General features: G+C 37.3%; 1 protein-coding gene across 1 annotated transcript in view; it reads right to left on the bottom strand.

Moving 5' to 3' along the window:
- Window positions 1-20,010, bottom strand: part of LOC103046011 (periphilin-1) — a 30,958-nt gene extending 10,948 nt beyond the window's left edge. The window contains exons 1-4 of the mRNA XM_007237029.3: window positions 19,743-20,010; window positions 13,054-13,136; window positions 10,679-10,926; window positions 2,962-3,014 (exon numbers count right to left, since the gene is read on the bottom strand). Of these exons, the coding sequence (XP_007237091.3) occupies window positions 2,962-3,014; window positions 10,679-10,926; window positions 13,054-13,136; window positions 19,743-19,760 (402 nt within the window). The 5' untranslated portion in view covers window positions 19,761-20,010. The remainder of the gene's footprint in view (window positions 1-2,961; window positions 3,015-10,678; window positions 10,927-13,053; window positions 13,137-19,742) is intronic.
- Between the last annotated feature and the right edge of the window lie 2,004 nt (window positions 20,011-22,014).

The raw sequence follows: 22,014 nt of genomic DNA on the forward strand, positions 1-22,014 counted from the left end.
CAGGTATTAAAGACTGGCTCCAGACAGTGTTGTTTTGGAGGTTTGAATTGTTTACATTCCTATGATAAATGCAGTGGGATCGCTGTATGACGTCCTCTGTTTGCGTACATGGAGCCATGGAGCCCACGCTCTGCTCAGCCCTTTCTAAGTACATCAAGCAGTCACACAGTTCAAACCCTGGTTCAGACTCCAGGACCGTCTCTGTAACTCCTGGATTCTGAAAGGGCTGCTGATGAAGCGTGGGTGAAAATGCATAGAGTCAGGATCTCCACAGCAGACATCATTCACTGATCCCTCTTACATTCTGTCAGCAATACATCATACAACAAGGTCTGAGGTGAACTTCAGAGTGAAAGAAATGTAGAACTTCATTTTTACTGCATGTTAAAAAAAGAATTCCGCCAAAAAAATGTGCATGAAATAAATTTTCCTCACCTGGACTTGCTTAAACTATGCTATGGGTTATTAAATACCGTATTTTTCACACTTTAATTTCTTTAATTTTCCCCCAAATCGTCAGGGCACCTTATGTATGAATTTTACCAGTCGTTTAAAGGTGAGTATTTTCAGCCTGTAGCCTGCTGCTAACCTTGGCTAGCACTGCTGGAGCAGCATTAGCATTAGCTACTAACCCTGCTAAGCGCTATCTCATCCACTGTTCAGAGGTGAATATAATCAGACTGTAGCCTGCTGCTAACCCTGGCTAGCACTGCTGGAGCAGCATTAGCATTAGCCACTAACCGTGCTAAGTGCTAGCTCTTTCGGTGTTCAGAGGTGAGTATTATCAGCCTGCTGCTAACCCCAGATACCACTGCCATAGCAGCATTAGAATTAGCTGAGCTTGAGCAGCATTTGCATTAGATACTAACCGTGCTAAGTGCTAGCTCTTTTGCCTTTCAGAGGTAAGTATTATCAGCCTGTAGCCTGCAGCTAAACCCGCCTAGCACTGTTTGAGCAGCATTAGCATTATCCTCTAATTGTGCTAATTGTGCTAGCTCTTTCACATTTTAGAGGTGAGTATTATCAGCCTGTAGCCTGCTGCTAACCCCAGATAGCACTGCTGGAGCCGCATTAGCATTAGTCACTCACCACGTTATTTCACAGTTCATAGGTGAGAATTATTGGACTGAAGCCTGCTGTTAACGCCAGCTAGCACTGCTGGAGCAGCATTAGCATTAGCTGCTAACTATGCTAAGTGCTACCACTTTCTCCATTCAGAGGTGAGTATTATCGCCTGTCATCTGCTGCTAACCCCTGCTAGCACTGCTGGAGCAAGATTAGCATTAATCGCTAACTGTGCTAACTGCTAGCTCTTTTGAAATAACCCCTGCTAGCACTACTGGAGCAGCATTAGCATTACCCACTAACCGTGCTAACTGCTAGCTGTTTTGACATTTAGAAGTGAGTATTATCAGCCTGTAGCCTTCTGTTAACACAGGCTAGGCTAGTAACCAAATCATAAAGGCTTCTGTAAAACGATTTTTTTTTTTGCCATTCTACATAAAACACAAGGTTTGAAGTTTGTAAAAGATACTGCAGGCCTTATTTTAGGAATCTATATGCGAGCCATCTACCATGCACCACGCAGCTTAATTTAGGGCGTGTCGGTGTGTCTTTGCTATCGTAACGACGGGAAAAGTACACCTTGCGCGGCTTGAAAGTGCAAAAGGCATGCACTATTTCTCTTAATTAATCACAGGTGTGTTTTGGGCATAATGTGAAATAAACCAATCAGTGTGTCACTTGCTCATCATTCCCTTTAAGTGCCGGGTGCACTCTGACTTTGGCGGATTGCTATTTTAACGGCGCAGTTATCTGGATGTGTCCAACACTTCTCAGCAGAGGAAACTGAGTTGCTCGTTCACGCTGTGAAGATGCGCTAGTAGTTCATTTACAGGAACAGCAATGTTATTTTATTTTGTATTCTGTTTATTGTTGATGTATTATGTTTGTGTTCATGTTTGTGTAAAAATGGAGGGTGCCAAGATAGCAATAAACATCTGACTGTTAATGTCTGTCTAGGTTGTATTCAGTCAGTGAAGGGCCTGTGTTTTCTGTTATCTGATATCAATACGCCAGAATTTTACCTGAACATGCCTCATAGCCCACCATGCCCATCGGCATAGATATATTTACAGGCACCGTTGCTATTTAAACAACGCAGGTGGAAGATGTGAAATGACTGTTGGCGAGGTGTAAGATAACAATAAGCATCTCTCATAGAATTTAAGACTTAAAGCAACTGCACTTAAAGCAAATCACAAAGGCTTTTGTAAAAGGACAATTTTAGCCATTTTACACAAAACAGAATGTTTGAAGGTTGTAAATGACATTGCATGTTTTAGCTGGTGCATTAAACAGATATATTTGTAGATTCTGTGCCTGTCTGTAGCAGTTTTACATTTGTAATGAATAATGCATTGTTCTCCGCACTGTTTTGCATTTCTGACTCTGAACACTTAATATGACTACAGCTCTATATTAACAGCCTGTGCTGTATGCAGAACTTTAGAAGGCAAATAATTAAAATGTTCCACTGAAAATCTAAATATGAGATATTTTTATATCTATTGCTAATTCTTTATTAGTTTGAAAGATAATGTAATGTCTTTAGAGCTGCTACTGATGGCTTAACCAATAAAAAAAAAAAAAAGATATCCATGGCCCTCTGTAGAATAAATCAATTCTATGGAAATTCTTTATAATCAAGTCTAAATTTGCTCTATACCCTTGTCATGTAGTGTATCACACTACATAACATCACTTTTGGACAAAAATCTTGTATCTCCACAAGGCTAAATCAAACATCCAGATGTTCTGGTGTCATAGTGCGGGGTACAATATCATGCTGTCATGTGTGGTCTACATTACAGTTACAGTACCAGTCAAAACTTATTCTTTCAATAAACAGATTAGTGGGATTTGGAAATGTGGGATAAAACAGAATCAGTGGTCTCTTACTGTGAATGACATCTGTGGTCTTTCAGAAACTGCCGAAGAGAACCGGGAGTGGTCTGCAAAATAGGAAAAGGAGAAGGAGAAAGAGAAAGAGAGAGAGAGAAAAAAAAGAGTTATGTTTCATTCATGTTCAATTCAAATATGCTTCAATATGAGGTATTTTGCTCAATATTATTTCAATTCAAATGATCCAAAATATCTTGGAAACACATTACTATTACATCTACTTAAAGTACTTTGTTTTTTTTGAAATTACTATTTTTTAAAGAAAATTTGCAATCAAATTATTCTTAGCACAACTAAAAATGCCTTAGCTCTAGCAGCTGTATGTATAGTTTGCCTATACTCATGGTATGGTTAGTGTTTAAACTACTATTTAATTCACAATCTCAACAATTAAATCAACAACAATAAAATGTTTGTGTGGTTGATATATTGTGCAAGAAGTTATTGCGATAAATAATATTATTGTCTTTTTAAGACCATTAAATGGAGTCAAAGTCATTGAAGCATTGATTGGCCATTTAGCATGACCGGCAAAAATACTGTTCCCAGTGTTATATATGTGAATAAACATACAAATAAACACACCAGACCATTATAATCACAATTATCAAATATTATTAAGGTCATGTCCATTTATTGTACAATAAATCGATAATGTAATTATCGTGACAGGCCTACACACCACCATTCCATGGCAAGTACTGTATGGGGATCATTGTATATATGTATATATAAAGATCAATTACTGTCAGTTAGACATAGTTGAAGGTTTTATCCATATTCGTATAAAGAAATCTGGATGGTAATTTTTAGTGTTCAAAAATAATCACAGCCCTAATTACATACTACACAAAAGCTGTTGAAGAACACAGCTCTGGAAAAAAAAAATAAGAGACCACTTAATAAGTATGAGTTTCTTTGATTTTACCAAATTGAAAACCTCTGGAATATAATTAAGAGGAAGATGGATGATCACAAGTCATCAAACCAAAATGAACTGCTTGAATTTTTGCACCAGGAGTAAAGGCATAAAGTTATCCAAAAGCAGTGTGTAAGACTGGTGGAGAAGAACATGCCAAGATGCATGAAAACTGTGATTAAAAACCAGGGTTATTTTATCAAATATTGATTTCTGGACTCTTAAAACTTTATGAATATGAACTTGTTTTCTTTGCATTATTTAAGGTCTGAAAGCTCTGCATGTTTTTTTCAGCCATTTCTCATTTTCTGTAAATAAATGCTCTAAATTACAATATCTTTATTTAAAATTTAGGTGAAATGTTATCTGTAGTTTATAGAATAAAACAACAATGTTCATTTTACTCAAATATAAACCTATAAATAGCAAAATGAAAAACTGAAGTGGTTTCTTAATTTTTCCCAAAGCTGCATTCTACACACAAAATATATACACAACTTATACTACACACACACTATGCTCTTTTAAACACAAAAGTCAAAATTGACGCTGACAAGTGCAATTACTGTGTACTTCACCAGTAGTTACACTGTTTTTACATGATTGTTAATGTGTAACTGCACAGTTATTAGAGACACTTATTATAAATGTATCTAATAACTATATACATATATACAGTATATAGTATACAGAATACAATATATACAATAATCATGTATACATATAAGTATACATAAACAAACTACAGGCCAGAAAGGTACCATGAGTTATTTTGCTATCTGGTTAGACTGTAAACAGAGAGTGTAAATAGTTCATATAACAGATTAATGCCAGGTTGGGTATTACACTGATTTTTTTTTTTTTTTTTTTTTGTTCCACCCAACCAAGCAGAACATAAGCAAGTTAATATAAAACAAGCCAATAAAATGACAGCCCCATAATTCTGAACAGAATTAGGGATTTGAGAAACTATTTTGGGTGCCAGCCAGACAGCCAGTGTCGAAATGATTCATTACTTGCACACAGAACACGACATAATTACACTGTTTAAAAAAGTAAAAAGACACAACATTTGGCCTGTTATTTTCTTATTTATTGGGGCTCAAAAACTCTCTGGACTCTTGTTTTTACATGACCCTCTAAAAATGACAGTTGACAGAGGAAGCTACAGACTTTACTGTAATGAAAACACTGCAGTCAGTACTCACTGTCCACAGCTTCACTCTTCTGTGAGTCTGTTTTTGTTGGTTAGTAGATTTTGGTCCCACATTATAATCAGTTTCTCTAATAACTGTGTAGTTACATATTAATAATCATGTAATAACAATGTAACTACTGGTAAAGTGCGTCGTAATTTCATGTTTCAGCATCAATTTTTATTTGTGTTAAATTAAAGGGCATAGTGTGTGAATTTTCACAAGTAATAGTGAGTGTAGTATACATGTTTCACACTACTAGGTGCACTCAGTATGCCAGTATGACTCTTTTATCATTCAGCGGTGAGTAAATCAGACTGTAGTCTGCGTGTTTTCCATGATACTTGGGAAGAACCACTAGCTGATAGTGCCCTGGCTAACCGGAACACTCAGGGTTCCTCAGTGTAGTGCTGTTGGGCGGCATTTACTAGAGCTAAGCGCTGCTAACCATGGCTTGCCCTGCAGGAAAGGAAGAGCAAGAGTTTCCTCTGTTGTACAGGATAAGTTAAGTTACCAGCCTCAAAAAATGCAAGATAACAGCTTAACCCTCAGATAAGAGCACCTAAATGCTTTACAGAGTATTTTGGTCTGTTTAACACTTTTAAGTTACTACATGATTCATTATGTGTTCCTTTATAGTCTGGATCACTTTAATATTCATTTACAATGTAAGAAAAAAATAAATTATAAAAGAAATTGAATGAGAAGGTGTGTTCAAATTTTGACCTGATACTATATTTATATGAAAAATGTTAGTAAATCATTAGCTCATCAGAATTTGAACATTAATAAATTGCTAGTAATTGCAAATTTTAAACTAGGCAAATGTTTATCAATTGCAGTTCATGTTGCCAATGCGTTCATTAGTATTTACAAATGTGATAGCAACTTTTTAGTTTCTTAAAATGTGAAAAATGGCCGCTGAGTGGTGCAGCGGTCTAAAGCACTGCAACTATGAGCAGGAGGTCGCAGGTTCAAACCCCCGCTCATGCAGCTTTGCCATCAAGCTGCCGGCGCTCAGAGAGAGCACAATTGGCTCTGCTCCCTCCGGGTGGGTAGATGGCGCTCTCTCCCCACATGACTCCTAGGGTGATGTCTGCAGCACAGGGCATCTGTGAGCTTCTGTCGCTGCGCTGTGATGCTACTCAGCAATGCTGCATCAGCAGCAGCTCGAAAAGAAGCGCTGGCTGACTTCACATGTATCAGAGGAAGCATGTGTTAGTCTTCACTCTCCTGGTGTGTTGGGGCATCACTAGTGATAGGGGGAGTCCTAATGAGTACGTTGGGTAATTGGCTGTGTAAATTGGGGAGAAAATGGGAAAAATCTGAAATAAAATAAAAAATTAAAAAAAATTAAAAATAACAGTTATAAGTCATTAGTTAATGGTATATTACTAAAAGTTATTATAAAGTGTTACCAGCACCTTTAATAGGGATGCACACATTTATTAATAATTATACAAAAACGGTTGTAGCGCGTAAATATCTAATGAAACACTGTACGCAAGCCAACATTAATCACATATGCTAATCCGTTGAACATTTCAGAGTTGGTGTGATGTTTATTTCCCAAAAAGTGCAGAACGGGCTCGCTGCCACCAAATCCTGCAGAAAATGAATGATAAGAAGATGATTACATAATGAGTAACAGCGGTGATGCAGGTTGCTTTGTGATCATTAATGACTGAATTATCAGCCTGCAGCTGTGGGGATTAGAAGCTTTAAAAGGTAAGGGAGGAAACGAAGGCCTTGGGCTGCTTTAAGAAAATCTGTGGGGTGTGATTTGGAGAATCTGCCTCGCAACATTTTGAGTGCTTGGGCTGCTTGCTATATACTGGCTCTCTTCCCAGATGCTTAAAATCTCTCTCTCTCTCTCTCTCTCTTTCTCTCTCACATACACACACAAAAACACCTTCGTTTCTCTCCCACTCACATACACAAAACATTCGCTCATGCTCTCTCTCGCGCTCTATAACACACACACACATACAGCACAAAAGCAATGACTCACCCTCATCTCTGCATATCTCACAGGCACAACGAGCAAACGAGCGATGGAAAGAGGAAGGGAGAGTGAGAAAAGGGACAGAATAAGAGAGATAGAGATAGAGATAGAGGAACCTACATGAGATGGCATCTAATCAGCCCTGTCGCCATTTCATACCACAACACACTGAAGACTCGGCCGGTTACAGCAGCCGTCTACAGATACACACTTCAGCCCTGGCATCGGGGGGTCATTAGTGGGGCACTGCCTGCCTCACCAGCTTCATTCGCATGCTCCACTAAACACTGCAAATTTGAGTTTTTTTTACATATACAGTAACTGTTACAAGTTATACGTGCTTCACAAAATTTGCTTTATGTGTTGTAATAAAATGTAGCACAGTATCAGGGCTCTAAATAGTCCAGCGGGCTAAGTGCTGCCACTATGATCGGTATGAAATTGCTGGTTCGAATTGTGTTCATGTAGCTTGCCATCAGCTGCTGGAGCCCTGAGAGAGTACAAATGGATTTGCTCTCTCTGAGTGGAAAGATGGCACTCTCTCTGCACATCACTGCAAATGGTGACGCTATCCTCCAATAGCGCGATGTGATGCTACTCTGCATTGCTGCTGTATCAGCAGCAGTTCAAAAAGAGGTGGTGGCTGACTTCACATGTATCGGAGGAGGCATGTGCTTCTCTATGTAACGCGGGAAACAGACGGGAGGCGGATTTATATGCGGGTAAGAACAAGACTTTAATTAATAACAAATAAACAAATAAACAAATAAGGGAATAACAGATATATATGTACATAAACAAACAAACAAGGAGTAACGTAAAACAGATAAGTGACTAAACTAAACAGATAATAACAAAACAGGGCTAGGGAATATATATACAAAGGATAAATACGTAAATATGTACAAAACAAAGAATGAAACAAACAGGAAATGAACGTGACTAGAAATAAACAAAAGCGTGATAATACAAATAACCAAGGAACGAGAAATCAGCTATAACGTAAACGTGGCGAGACAGACAACACGGGAAGGTGCAAAGACCGACGGCTAAACATGGACTAAAGTGTACTATATATAGGAACATGAAACACTGAACACCTGGGGAAGGGGCGGAGCTACAAATTAGACACACGTGACGGAAAATTACAGGAGAAACACACGGGAACAGAGCGAGGCCGTGACACTCTACACCTTCCTGGTGTGTTGGGGCATTACTAAGTCATAAGGGGTGTACTAATGAGTGGGTTGAATAATTGTCAACAGGTGCTAGATAAGCTGTGTGTGTGCATCTATGAAATAAGTAGCTGCTACTAAAAGTATCAGAACGCCTTCATTAGAAGGGATGTCCACAAACATTTCGACATACGGTGCATGGATTTGCATCGTCACAGATGTACTGTATGTTCCTTTTTGTTTCTTTTTGTTTTTTTGTTGCCGTCAAAAATGAACCCAGCAGGTCTCTGGACAAGCAAGCCGGGGGCTGCGTTGCCATGTTGCTGAGTTAACACACCTGCCTCTCAAGACGTCTGAGCTGGAAAGCTGCCTGGGGACATTGTTCTATACTTGGCTGACTGTAACAGACAGTCTGTAAATCAACAATATTCCATACGCTTTCATAATCTTAAGACCCTTCTGTGCGAACGCACCGTCGTTGATGAGAGCCTTTTTATAGGTGCGCTATATTCTGCCGCTGATTGAAACGCGGCCTGTGGGATATCTGAACGCGGCTAAATATACATATATATTATTACTGAAAGGCTGCTTGGTGGTTCTGGAGATTCCGAATTCAATTAATCGAGCTATTTTCTTCCCAGGCAACGCAGCTGTTGCTGGATGGAGTGCATAATGATGAGTGCAGAGAAAAACACTTTCACAGCGGGGGCATGCTTACAAGCAGCCATCTTCACTTGAGTGGTGTGTTATTCACTGTTTTGCTGCCTCCTAGTGTTTATGAAGAGTTGGTGCACCTGAGACTGGGAGTGAGGAAGGTGTGCATGCTAAATGAGCACATATAGTGGAGAAAATAAGTATTTGATACGCTAAAGATTTAGCAAGTTTTTACACCTACAAAGAATGAAGAAATCTTTATCAAGAGGTTTTTATCGCAGGTTCACTTTAACCTTAAAAGACAGAAACTAAAAAAAAACTAAATCCTGAAATAATCCTTAAAGCTCACCTTCCGCGAAAATCCGATTTTTCTTGTTTTTTGTGGAATACAGTAGGTCTCTCCGAGTTGAATGTGTACACCTGCACATTAAACTGTTTTGCAGCCCCCATTGTCTGCAGGAGCTAAGCAAAGAAATCCCCCCTCCCCCCCTCCGAAAAACGGGTGAATTTTGAATTATCTTTCTGCCTACGTAGGCAGAAACTCACAGACCAGCCCACCTTGGCTCGAGAAACTCCCAGAGGCGGAGCTGAAGCGACGCAACATCACCGCTCATCAGTTAGGAGGTGGGAGGCAGTGAGCAGCAGAGCGGTGGAGGGGCGTCGCAGTGCTCCAAGCCAATCAGAGGAGAGATATTTGCATGCTGTTTGCATGTATGAATATTCATGAGCAAAGCTGGAATCCGGTCATTTTGGACACACCCCTAAAACAGTCCATTAAAAAAGAGCTATACAGAGACACCTGAGCACTTTTTTTTTACAAAAATGGCTCACATGTCATTCATTCATACTAGAGACCACAACTAGACATTTTAAAATGAAAGAAAAAACGACGGAAGGTGAGCTTTAAATAATTAATTGGCATTTTATTGCATGAAATAAATATTTAATCACCAGCAAACAGTACAAATTCTGTCTTTCACAGACCTGTTAGTGTTTCTTTAGGAAGCTATTCCTCTTATTCTGCACTGTTTGATCTTGTTACCTGTGTAAAACACACCTGTCCAATTATTAGAAAATTGAAGACACACAAGATAACTGTTAATCTTCATCCATGCACGATCAAGGCAAAAGTGGCTTAATTTCATAGAACCTTGATTTACTTATTTAATAAGACTTAAAATTGTGTTCTATACATAATATAATGTTTAAAAAATGTAGTGATTTAACCTAAAAACAGAACAAAAGGGTCTGCATTTCCAGCATTTTACACTGTTCTACAGCTGAAGCTGTAGCGGTGATTGGGGTGTATATGTGTTAATCAGAGCTGGTTAAATTTGATGTTGTTTTAGGTATAAAACTCGTTTCTTTTCCAAGTTCCATGTTTCTGCACGAGAAGCAGAGAAGAGCAGCTTTCTCCCCCAGCTCTACTGAGCACACAGCTACCATAGTACACGGTTTAGAATTGCACTCCCACTTTCACACAGGAGATTAATCTTTTTCTCAAGCACATATGTTACTTTTGTATTGTTATTCTTAATCTATTACCATGCTTTACATCCTTTTTTTATTTTAAATATGTCGTTATTACGATTACCATCATTAAGATGATTCTTAATAATAGTAACTATATAATAATTACTATGTCAGTGCTACACAGTGTTATATGTGGTTGAATTAAGAATATTTATTATAATTTAAAAAAAGTAATAGCTCACACAAAAATACAGGTTTGAAGTACTATAATCCACCATTGACTAATGCATACCTGGAGTATTAGGCTTGTGTTCTCTTAGTGTAGTGGACGAGCTCTTCTTCTCTGACCTCTTTTCCGAGCGCTGGCTAGGCGATGGTGAGGAAGACTGTATGACCTTGTGTTTCAGCACCAGGGTGGGGCTCCTGGATCTGGCCCTCAGCCGAAGAGACGGGGCTCTGGGAAGCGGATGGAGCCGGTGGAGCCTCAGGCCGAAGCCAGGGCGCCGCATGAAGCGGTCATCCCTCGCCCTGTAATAAAACCTGTAGAGGGAGAGGAACCTCATTCACATCATGTATTTTGCATCTGTATTGCTTCTTCAGAGACTGCATTAATAAATTATTGACTGAGGATCGTAAAATAAATTGCCTTTATCTTTTTTCCCATCTTCTACTCAGCAGACCAGAAGCTTGTAGAGCCTGAAATTGGAGCCATTTCTAAACTGTTTAAATATTCACATATTTAATAAATAGCAATCAATTTGAATGAGAAACTACTTCAATATGCAGAGGTTCTCAACCTGTGGGCTGCCACTCCACCCCAACCCACTCTCAACCCACTCAGCGCTATTGTGACTTTGGCTTTGTTCGTTTTGTTGACAGTTTTTTTTGTGTTAAACCATATAACTTTGCTACTATAGACTAATCAGATTATATGGAAACATATATTACAGTATTTACAAAGGCATAATGTATATTCAGTAAGTGGCTCAATGGTTAATGTTTTAAAGGTTTTGACCCAAAACAGTAATAGGAACAATCAATATAACATATCTTTTGTGTCCACATCATACTGGATGACTATACGATTCAACTGCTTTTATCCTCACTGGCTTTTTCTTTCTTCACATTTGTTGATATGGGGTCCTATTTTAGTGATCTATTGGCGAGCCATGCAGCTTGATTTAAGGCGTGTCAGTGTTTTTTTGCTATCGTAATGACAGGAAAAGTACACCTTGCATGGCTCAAAAAGTGCAAAAATCATGAACTAATGAGCTGGGCGATTTTGCGATTTTATCGATTAGTTAGAATTTACAGTTAAGGACGATGTGCTTTTATGACAATCGATTTTCTCCAAGTTTTAATTTCTGAATCTGAATTTCCACCACTGATGCTTCCCTGTGGGCTCCCGTAGCTCAGAGTGAGCTTAGCCCCTCCCTCCTGCGCGCACACCCAAGCCCCTCCCACATGCGCCCCTTCCCTGCCCACCAACACACACACACACGACAGAGCTTAAAAAAGGAGCAACAAGCTCCATGATCTGTTGTTGGTTTGGTTTTGAGGCATCTGGCGTGGACCAAACAGGTCCTCACTGTAAGGTGTGTTTAAAACCGCTTGCTTCTAAAGGAAGCAACACGACCAATTTATTTCAGCACCTTAAAAAAGCATCTAGCAGAGTGGGAGAAGTGCTGCTCCCATCAGAATGAACGCAGCAGCACTAGCTCCCCTTCCACAGTAAAACAAGCAACTGTTCCTAAAATATCTTCCACCTGTGTACCAGGTTCTGTATGCACTACAGATCATCTCATTTTATAGAACACTGGCACTTATTTAAAAGCTTTGTTTTGCAAGCCCAATGGGGAAAAGTCTTTACTTAATAGCATATTCAATTGTACTTGTTTTCTATTTTGGGAGTTTTATCAAAAAAGGCACCATTTTAATTATTTCTATTTGTTTTTTGAGGGTATGTTCTCACTGTTTACAATAGTTTTTACCACTGGTTGTTTTTGATTGCATTTTAACCACAAAGGGGAAATTTAAGTGAAAACAAAATTAAAACTAGTTTTTAACTATTTCTTAATCATCTGCAGATTTTTAGTAGGGGGAAAAAAATAATGCAGAGGAAACTGACCTGCTTGCTCACGCTTTGAAGGTGTGCCAGCAGCAATGTAATTTTATTTAATATTCTGTTTAGCTGTGGACTGCTGCATGTTCATGTGAGTTAATGTAATTATCAGTGGTGTACATCTGTTGAGCATGCATGGAGCACCTGATTAGTTAAGACAGGAATGGAACGTCTGACTGTTGACGGTTCTCAGGGTTTTAATCAGTCAGTAGCACACCTGTGTTTCCACCGCCAAGACAGCAACACATAGCCAGAAATTTATCTGAACACACTTCACATTCAGACCACCACACTACTCACAGAGCGTAGATTTGGGCCCTATCTCACACCTGCTGTGTGAACAAAGCCACAAAGTACTGAACTTTATCAAACTGCCATGTGTAAGTGTATGTATTACCCTGAATTTAGAGAAAGAGTGAACCTCTGCCATCACTTTGTTTAAAACTTGAAGATCATTATTATATTTTCCCTCACAGTACTGTCAGCTGAACCATCATTCTGCTTTTAAACCTAATGAAGGCTCTGGCCAATCAGCATACACTTACCGAGGACGAAAGTATCTGCCCCGAGTAAACGGACGAGTGAATCGTGTGGGACTCCTCATTCGCTTGATGGGTCTCTTTTCATCCTGAAACACACACACACACACACACACACACACACACACGGCTCAATAGTAATTGTATGCAAATGATGTCACATTGTTTATGTCCTCTTTTGAAGGACAGTTTCTATCACAAAACTTAAAGACTTAATTATGCAACATTAAAATGAAATATGTTTTCTTTGCAATAGAGTGTTTATTATCTGTACCCACTGAAAACAAAACGGATGTCTATCTTAATAAACTATCTAACATGAGCTTTAATTTATTTTGGCAATAACTGTAAGGGTGCACACAAAAATCAAACAGATTCAGTGCATCCTGTTTCAGTTTGTCTCAAACAGCTGGGCAAATGTGTGTGTGTGTGTGTGTGTGTGTGTGTGATAATATCTCATGTATGTGTAAATATAGCAGCACTGTACAGGAAATACTCTGGAGCATATCAGAATATCAGAAATACACAGCCGAGAGGCAGAGAAAGAGGGGAAGTGGGGGAAAGAGAGAGAGAAATAGAAAGTCAGAAAAAGAGATAGGGGAAGAACAGAGCTGTCTAGTGGAGAGAAGGGCTGAGCAATATAATGACTAAAAAACATATTTAATAATGTGCTTAAGATTAATGGTGATATATGATATATGAAGAAAACTTTAACAAAGTAAGATCAAGATTTTAGTATCAATATTTAAAATATATATATAAAGTATTAATATTTATATGTTACAACTAAAAAAGACATGCTGTGTATTTTGACGGTATGCATTAATCTACATTTCATTATCATTCCTCCAGATACCAAACCATTTCCATACAAAGGCTCTCTTTGGGAATTAAATCAAACACAGATATTAAGAATATATGGTCATTTTTTATATTTAGTAAAACAACAGACTGGAATATATAAAATTTTAAGACATATTACCAGCATTGAATGAGAGACAGGAATAAAAAAAGCAAAAAGACAATAAAAAGAAAATAAAAGAGAGCGAGACAGACAGACAGTGTAAGAGAGAGACAAACAGACATTGTAAAAGAGAGCAAAACAGACAAACAGTGTAAAAGAGAGCGAGACAGACAGACAGTGTAAGAGAGAGGGAGACAAACAGACAGTGTAAGAGAGAGCAAGACAGACAGTGTAAGAGAGAGGGAGACAGACAGACACTGTAAGAGAGAACGAGACAGACAGACACTGTAAGAGAGAACGAGACAGACAGACAATAAAATGACAATGAAAGAGAGACAGACAAACAGACACTGTAAGAGATAACGAGACAGACAGACACTGTAAGAGAGAACAAGACAGACAGACAATAAAATGACAATGAAAGAGAGACAGACAAACAGACACTGTAAGAGATAACGAGACAGACAGACACTGTAAGAGAGAACAAGACAGACAGACAATAAAATGACAATGAAAGAGAGACAGACAAACAGACACTGTAAGAGATAACGAGACAGACAGTGTAAGAGAGAACAAGACAGACAGACAGTGTAAGAGAGAGGGAGACAGACAGACACTGTAAGAGAGAACGAGACAGACAGACACTGTAAGAGAGAACGAGACAGACAGACAATAAAATGACAATGAAAGAGAGACAGACAAACAGACACTGTAAGAGATAACGAGACAGACAGACACTGTAAGAGAGAACAAGACAGACAGACAATAAAATGACAATGAAAGAGAGACAGACAAACAGACACTGTAAGAGATAACGAGACAGACAGACACTGTAAGAGAGAACAAGACAGACAGACAATAAAATGACAATGAAAGAGAGACAGACAAACAGACATTGTAAGAGAGAGGAAGACAGACAGTGTAAGAGAGAGCGAGACAAACAGTGTAAAAGAAAGCAAGACAGACAGACAGTGTAAGAGAGAGCGAGACAGACAGACATTGTAAGAGAGAGCAAGACAGACAGACACATACAGTGTAAAAGAGAGTAAGACAGACAGACAAACAGTGTAAGAAAGAAGAAGACAGACAGACAGTGTAAGAGAGAGCGAGACAGACAGACATTGTAAGAGAGCAAGACAGACAAATACACATTGTAAGAGAGAGGCAGAGACAGACAGACAGTGTAAGAGAGAGAGAGACATAGAGACAATAAAATGACAATAAAATAGAGAAAGACAGACTGAGAGAGAGAGATAGAGAATTAAAGATACAGACAGTGAAAGAAAGAGACAGAGAGAAAGTGAAAAAGAGAAAGTAAAAGAGTATTTAACTTCATTAAACTGTCAGTCAGGCAGCAGTACATTCATTTCTGATGGTACTGAAATATAATTCAAAAATGAATCACAGCAGAATCATCACTCTCCCCATTAACACACCCCTTCTCCTCAAACTTACACACACACACACACAGCTGCTCACTGCAGCAAACAGCACGATCACCACGACAGGCCGATCTGTGACTCCAAAACAAGGACACATTTGGGAAATGCATTAAAAATATATTTTAAAAATACAATAAAATTGCTTAGTGCAACAATTCTTGGGACATGTTGTCTATTTAAAAACAGTAATTGTGAGAGGCCTAGCCCCTGTCCCTCAGGCTGAGCAAATTATCCTCCCTGAAGTGAGCCTCATTTTCCTTGCATAAACAAGCCCCACACCTTGAGTACTGACCCACAAAGAACTGACAAAATTATCCACTTTACAGCACTGTGTGACAATTTAAAAAACTCGAATCATCATAAGCCAGCTCTCGGAACGTCCTCATCATCACCAACTAATAACATTGTAACTGCTTCCACTGCTGGTGTAGCTATTCACCTGAATATATATATATATATATTGCATTACATTTGGCAGATGCTTTTGTCCAAAACAACTTACAATAATGATGTATGATGAAGTTTAAGGTAAAAAAATCATTTAGTGTAATGTGACACTACAAGGTATGCGTGATAGAATTAAGGTACATGTTATAGAACATGTGATAGTATGTGTGATCATGCATGTAATGCTACAGGGTACATGTGATAGAACATGTGATAGTACATTCAATTCAATTCAGTTTTATTTCTATAGTACTTTTTACAACAAAAGTTTCGCAGCTTTACAGAAAAAAACATGTGATAGAACATGTGATAGTACATGTGCAGGTGCTATAAGGTAAATGTTAAATGGTAAATTCCTCCCAGTGTTTCTTCTTTCTGCAGCTCTGAGGAAGTTTTTTTTCTGTTGATCACTGCATGTTCTGTTTTGTTTATTTAATTTTTTTGTTTGATTCTCTGTCCTGACATTATATAGTTATAAAGCTGCTTTGTGACATCAGTTGTAAGAAACGCTATTTAAAACATTTTAAATGATTTAATTTCATCAAACCAAGCTTGATCTACAGGATCCTGTCATTATGGAACAGGAGCCTCTGATCAGTCTGTAATCTGACTTCACCCTGTCAGCACTCTGAACCAACCTTTAGCCTCCTTTCCCCACAGGCATGCACAGCACTCCAGAGAAAGTGAAAGATAGACAGTGAAAGAGAAAGAGTACAGTCAAAGATTACTCAACCCTTAGACAAGAGACTGCATTGCAGTTTTTCACAACTACCAACAAGCATTTATCAGTACTAAACTATGAATACAGCAACATACCTCCCTCATATTATTAATAAATACTTCATTTCCTGCACAAAACTACATTCTGTTTTCACAACACAAAAACCTGGATCAACATTATCTATTTTTTTTTTTCAAAACACTAACACATGTTCTTTGTCCTGGAGTTATGTTTAGCCAATCACAGTGCAACCACTCTCAAAACAATAACAGCTAATGACATTACAGAAACAGCATTACTGATGTAGTTCTTTTTATAACATTTTATTTACTTGAGAGTGAAATGTGAGACATTTTGGCAGCACATTGTCTACAAGTAATTGATTGATATTTATTATATAGAACTATAGAATAAACAAAAACTGGTCTGTGATTGTCATTCAGGTAAAAAAGGGGACATGAAATTGTTAATAATTCATACTGCTCTTTAAACACCACCACCCTTTTCTCTTATCCTGACACAACTGGCACAGGTCTCATGTGTCTCATACTGAGACCAGAACCAGCTGTGTTTGACTTATCATATCCTTTATTTTTTAATATTAATAAATCTGTACATTTAAAATTGTGTATCAGTCATAATAGATTTGCCCCCGCTGTTGTTGCAGGATTAGCTGTTTTATACTGTATTTAAAGTATGAGTTGTTTTATTTTGTATTTAAGGTTTGAAACAGGAGTTGTTGTTTTTTTGGCGTGCTGTAGGCTTATCACAGCCTTTTATTAAGTATAAATGATCTGTACATTTAAAATTGGGCATCAATTTTTAAAGCTGTAAATTTGCTTTAAATACAGTTGTTTTATACTGATGTGTTTTTATAATATTAATAATATTTAAGACTCTTTCAGTCCCTATTTTCCCAATCTTTAGTTGTAATTCAGTACAACAATATTAAAGACCCTCATTTTGAAATGAGGTCGAGTTACTGCAGTACCAGTTGTAAAATAGAAAAAAAAAAGACCTCTGGGGATCCAAATTCAGCACACACACACACACACACACACACACACACACACACAAACACATGTCAGTGTTTTTCAATATTTTCTCATAAAATAATGTCAAATACTGTATTTAAAGTTTGTGTTGTTTTATACAGTATTTAACGTTCGGAACATAGATATTAAATGTTGGCATGCCGTAGAATGCTGTAAAAATAGTGAGTAATCTTGTTTGTTAATTGCCAATTAAATGCATGTTGTTTGATACCAACATGAATTATATTAATAGTTTAATTCACAACAGACAGATGTTGTGTTAAGTGTTTTTAGAGTTTTCAAATTGTCACTAGCAATTTAAAAAAAAAGCCTGGAATAGTTTTAATTCTCTGGAAGTCTCTGTGTCCTGCAGGGCTGAAATGATTAATGATTATTCTGTTAGTCGATTAATGTGACAAATTGTTTTTTTTAATTAGTGGATTAGTCACCAACAATTGTTGGCATCTCCTCAACCACCGCCTCCTATTATGGCTTCTGTTCCTCACCTCCTCTATAACTTAACATAAGGTCCCTTCAATCTTCAATCCATTTGTTCATGTTCACTGAAACTTAAAGTCATTTTTACAAAAAAAAATATGATTTTTGAAAAGATACATATATATTATATTACTCCACCAGATGTGTTTTTTTAATATTAATAATATTTAAGACACTTTCAGTCCCTATTTTCCATTCTGTTGTCTTTCAGTACAACATTAATAAAGACACTTATTTTGAAATGAGGTCAGGCTACTGCAGTTATGTAGCCAATTGTACATTTCTGGGGGCCCAAATTCAACACACAAAAAACACTGTCACTGTTTTGAATATTATTTGATAAGAATGTCTTTTTACTTACATTAAAGTACATTAAAGAACCAGACTGAGTGTCATTCAGTACAACACAAATTGTAATGTAATATTACAGTTATATTTTGTACAAACACGTTTATTAATGAAGTAAGTACAGTTTACTTACATGTATGTTTTTTTTTTTACTTTTTTAATTTGTCATTGCACTGAATTATCTTTTTGTTACCTAGTTATAAAATAAGCAAAACACTCTGGAAAAATACATTTGTGCATATGTGACACAATTGTGCACAATATTAAACAAAAAACTATATAGTTTAACAATTTAATTGGTACTTGCCCAAAACAGGCCTAAACCATGATACTACCACCGCCATGTTTCACAGAAGCTGGAATGCAATATTGTCCTTCTTCCAACCGTAACACTTCTTTTTTTTTTCATCTAAACTTGTCCACATGATCTTTAGTAAGTACCCTACCATTCTCATTCTAATGGAAAATACCAGGACATCTGTCTATGATGTGAATCTCAAGAGAATGTGGGTCATGCAGTAAGACAATGACCCTAAGCACACTCTAAGTCATCCTACCACAGAGTGGTTGAGGAAGAACGATTAGGTTAATGATTTGGAATGGGGCCAAGTCAAAGTTCTGACTTTAATCCAATCGAAATGTTGTGGAAGGACCTGATCAGCTTGTTTTGGAACCAGTGATACATAAATAAATAAGCGATTTATGTGATTTAAAAAAAAACTGAGGCTGAAAGCTAAAGAAAGTAGAAACTAGCACCTCAATGGCTCCCTTTAACAGATATTAGCATGTATTTATTATTATTATTATTATTGCTTTGCAAAGGTTATTTCAATGGATAATGACAGGAGTGGAGGATTCGAGTCCAGGAAGTAAAAATCCACCCCAGGTTTTTGCTCCTGCTGCCTCAGCGTCTCAGCTGCAGCGGAGCCGCTGAGGCAGCAGGAGCAAAAACCTGGGGTGGAATTTTACTTTCTGGACTCAAATCCTCCACAACTGGATTTCTGGGCATTATTTCACTTTCACTTTGTCTGTAAAGTATTATATTAATTATAATTCAAGTATTTATTGATTTATTCATTCACACACACACACACTCTCTACACCTCTCTCACTCTTTGTAAGCAAGCCACACACTTCCACATGCACTGCTGCCTGTAATAAACACACTACTCTATCTATAACGTACACTATTGAGTGTATGCAGTTATAATAATTGAGTTACATCAGTGGCAGGTTCTTACCTTCTTCTGCTGGTCCATCCTCTCTCTCTCTCTCTCTCTCTCTCTCTCTCTATGGTGTGTGTTTGAGTGTGTTTGTTTTTTTCTTGAATGCAGCTGAATGAGGTGTGCTACTAAAGTTTAAAACATCTCCTCTCGAGAAGATCAGGAAGTATAGCTATACGAGTGTGTGTATGTGTGTGTGTATGTGTGTGTGTCTGTGTGTGTATGTGTGTGTGTGTGTTGAGCTCTTGCAGGCGAGCTGGCAGACTGCAAATGAGTTCAATGGGCTGCTTGTAGTGCCTCTATAAAAAGCTCTGTTTTACTTTCTCTTTCGTTTCAGTGTTGGAATTGGGCGTTTTCCAAGTCTGGGCTGATGGGAATGATTAAAAACAAACCCAAAAAAGGACTAAGTACTGAAAAAGCAAACAAACTTACAAAAAGGAAGAAAATAGAAAACTATTTTTAAGAAGTGTCAATCATCTACTCCACCCAACTTCCCTTATTGTATCCAGCCTAGTATATTAAGAACACAATCCAAATTATTAAAAACAAAAATATAAGTTAATAATCCTTATCATTTTGGAATTACTGGAAGAACTAGCCATAAAGTAATATGCCAAAGTACAAAAGACCAAGTATTTAAAAGGCTAACAAACACACAATGAAAATGCAGGTAGATATAAGCAAGCTATTTTAAATAAGAGAAAATGGGGGTCCATAATGCCCAATATTTTGAGGGACACTTGTTTGTTAGATAGTTACCTCGGCAGCCTGGGCTGATGTGGATGATTATAACATGTATTTTATACATGTTATAAAATACATGTATAAGTAGAAAGTAGAAAACTATGTGTTTTCTTTGTTTGGTTGGTTTATTTTTGTCTATATGTCTAAAAATATACATTTCTTAGTTTGTTATGGTTGTTCAGGTTCCCCCAATCAAGTCTTTCATTGAAATACAGAAGACTAAGCAGACCAATACTAGCTAACTAACTAATACATAGGAAGAGACATATACTAGAGGTTATATATACTAGAGATGTACTAGAGGTACATCTAAGACTATTTTCTGGAGCCCGGCCCAAGGAATGTGGTGGGAAATCTCGGCCCGGCCCACCTCGGGTCAGGTCGGGTTCGGGCAGAGAATCTAAGCTCTAACATATACTGACCTTTTACAACAGTTCCTAGTATAGACCATTAGGGGGCGCTGCTAGTATATTTTTTAGTTTCGTTCAATAGATAGTGAATGACCCAAAAGAAAAATAGGGAATTATAAGCTTATAGCCTATTTGTTTATTTTTTTTTTTTTAGCTTGGGTTAATGAGTTTTTAAAGTATCTGGAATTTACAATATAAACACACTTATAACTTGCACTGTATGGATGCAAAACCATACATAAAGAACTAGAGATAAAGTAATATGGCAAAGTACAAAGGACCAAGTCTTACAAAAAAAGGCTAACAAACAAACATACAATGAAAATGCGGTTTTCTTTAACGAAGTGCAAAATATCTACTCCACTCATTAATTCATCCCATCAATTATCTAGTCTCTTATATTGAAAACAAAACAAAAATATTGAGATATGACAAAAATATTGAGAGTTAAGAACCTTTATCATTCTGTAATTGCAGGTAGATGTTGCTGTTTTTTACATTAGAGAAAAAGAGGGCCATATAGCCCAACATTAGAGAGGCACTTGTTTTATATAAGATCTAGTTTGTTAGATAGTTACCTGGGCAGCCTAAGTTGCTGTGGATGATTAAAACTTGTATTATAATGAAGTTTAGATAAAATTAAGTGTTGTCTTTGTTTGTTTGGTTTATTGTTGTCTATATGACTGGAAATATACATTTATTAATTTGTTATGGTTGTGTTTATGTTCCGCCAATCAAGTCTTACATTAAATACTAGTTAACTAACCAATGACCAAAAGGAAGAGAAATACGCTGATAATTCACAACCGTTCCTAATAAGGGCCATTAGGGGGCGCTGCTGCTGCACTTTTTAGTTTAGTTCAATAAATGGTGAATGACCCAATAGGCTTAATGATTAACGCAATATATAAATAATGAATTATAAGCTTATAGCCTATTTTTATATAGCTTTGTTTATTGAGTTTTTTAATTATCTGGCATTTACAATGTAAACACACTCATAACGTGCGTAGTATGAATTAGAGATAAAGTACTAGACCTAAGTACAAAGACCTCAGTATTGAAAAACCAACAAACAAAAAAGAAACGAAGATTAAGAAAAAAATGTTTTCTTTAACAAATGCCAAACATCTACT

The sequence above is a fragment of the Astyanax mexicanus genome, chromosome 12 (genome assembly GCF_023375975.1).
Source record: "Astyanax mexicanus isolate ESR-SI-001 chromosome 12, AstMex3_surface, whole genome shotgun sequence".
NCBI classification, from domain to species: domain Eukaryota; kingdom Metazoa; phylum Chordata; class Actinopteri; order Characiformes; family Acestrorhamphidae; genus Astyanax; species Astyanax mexicanus.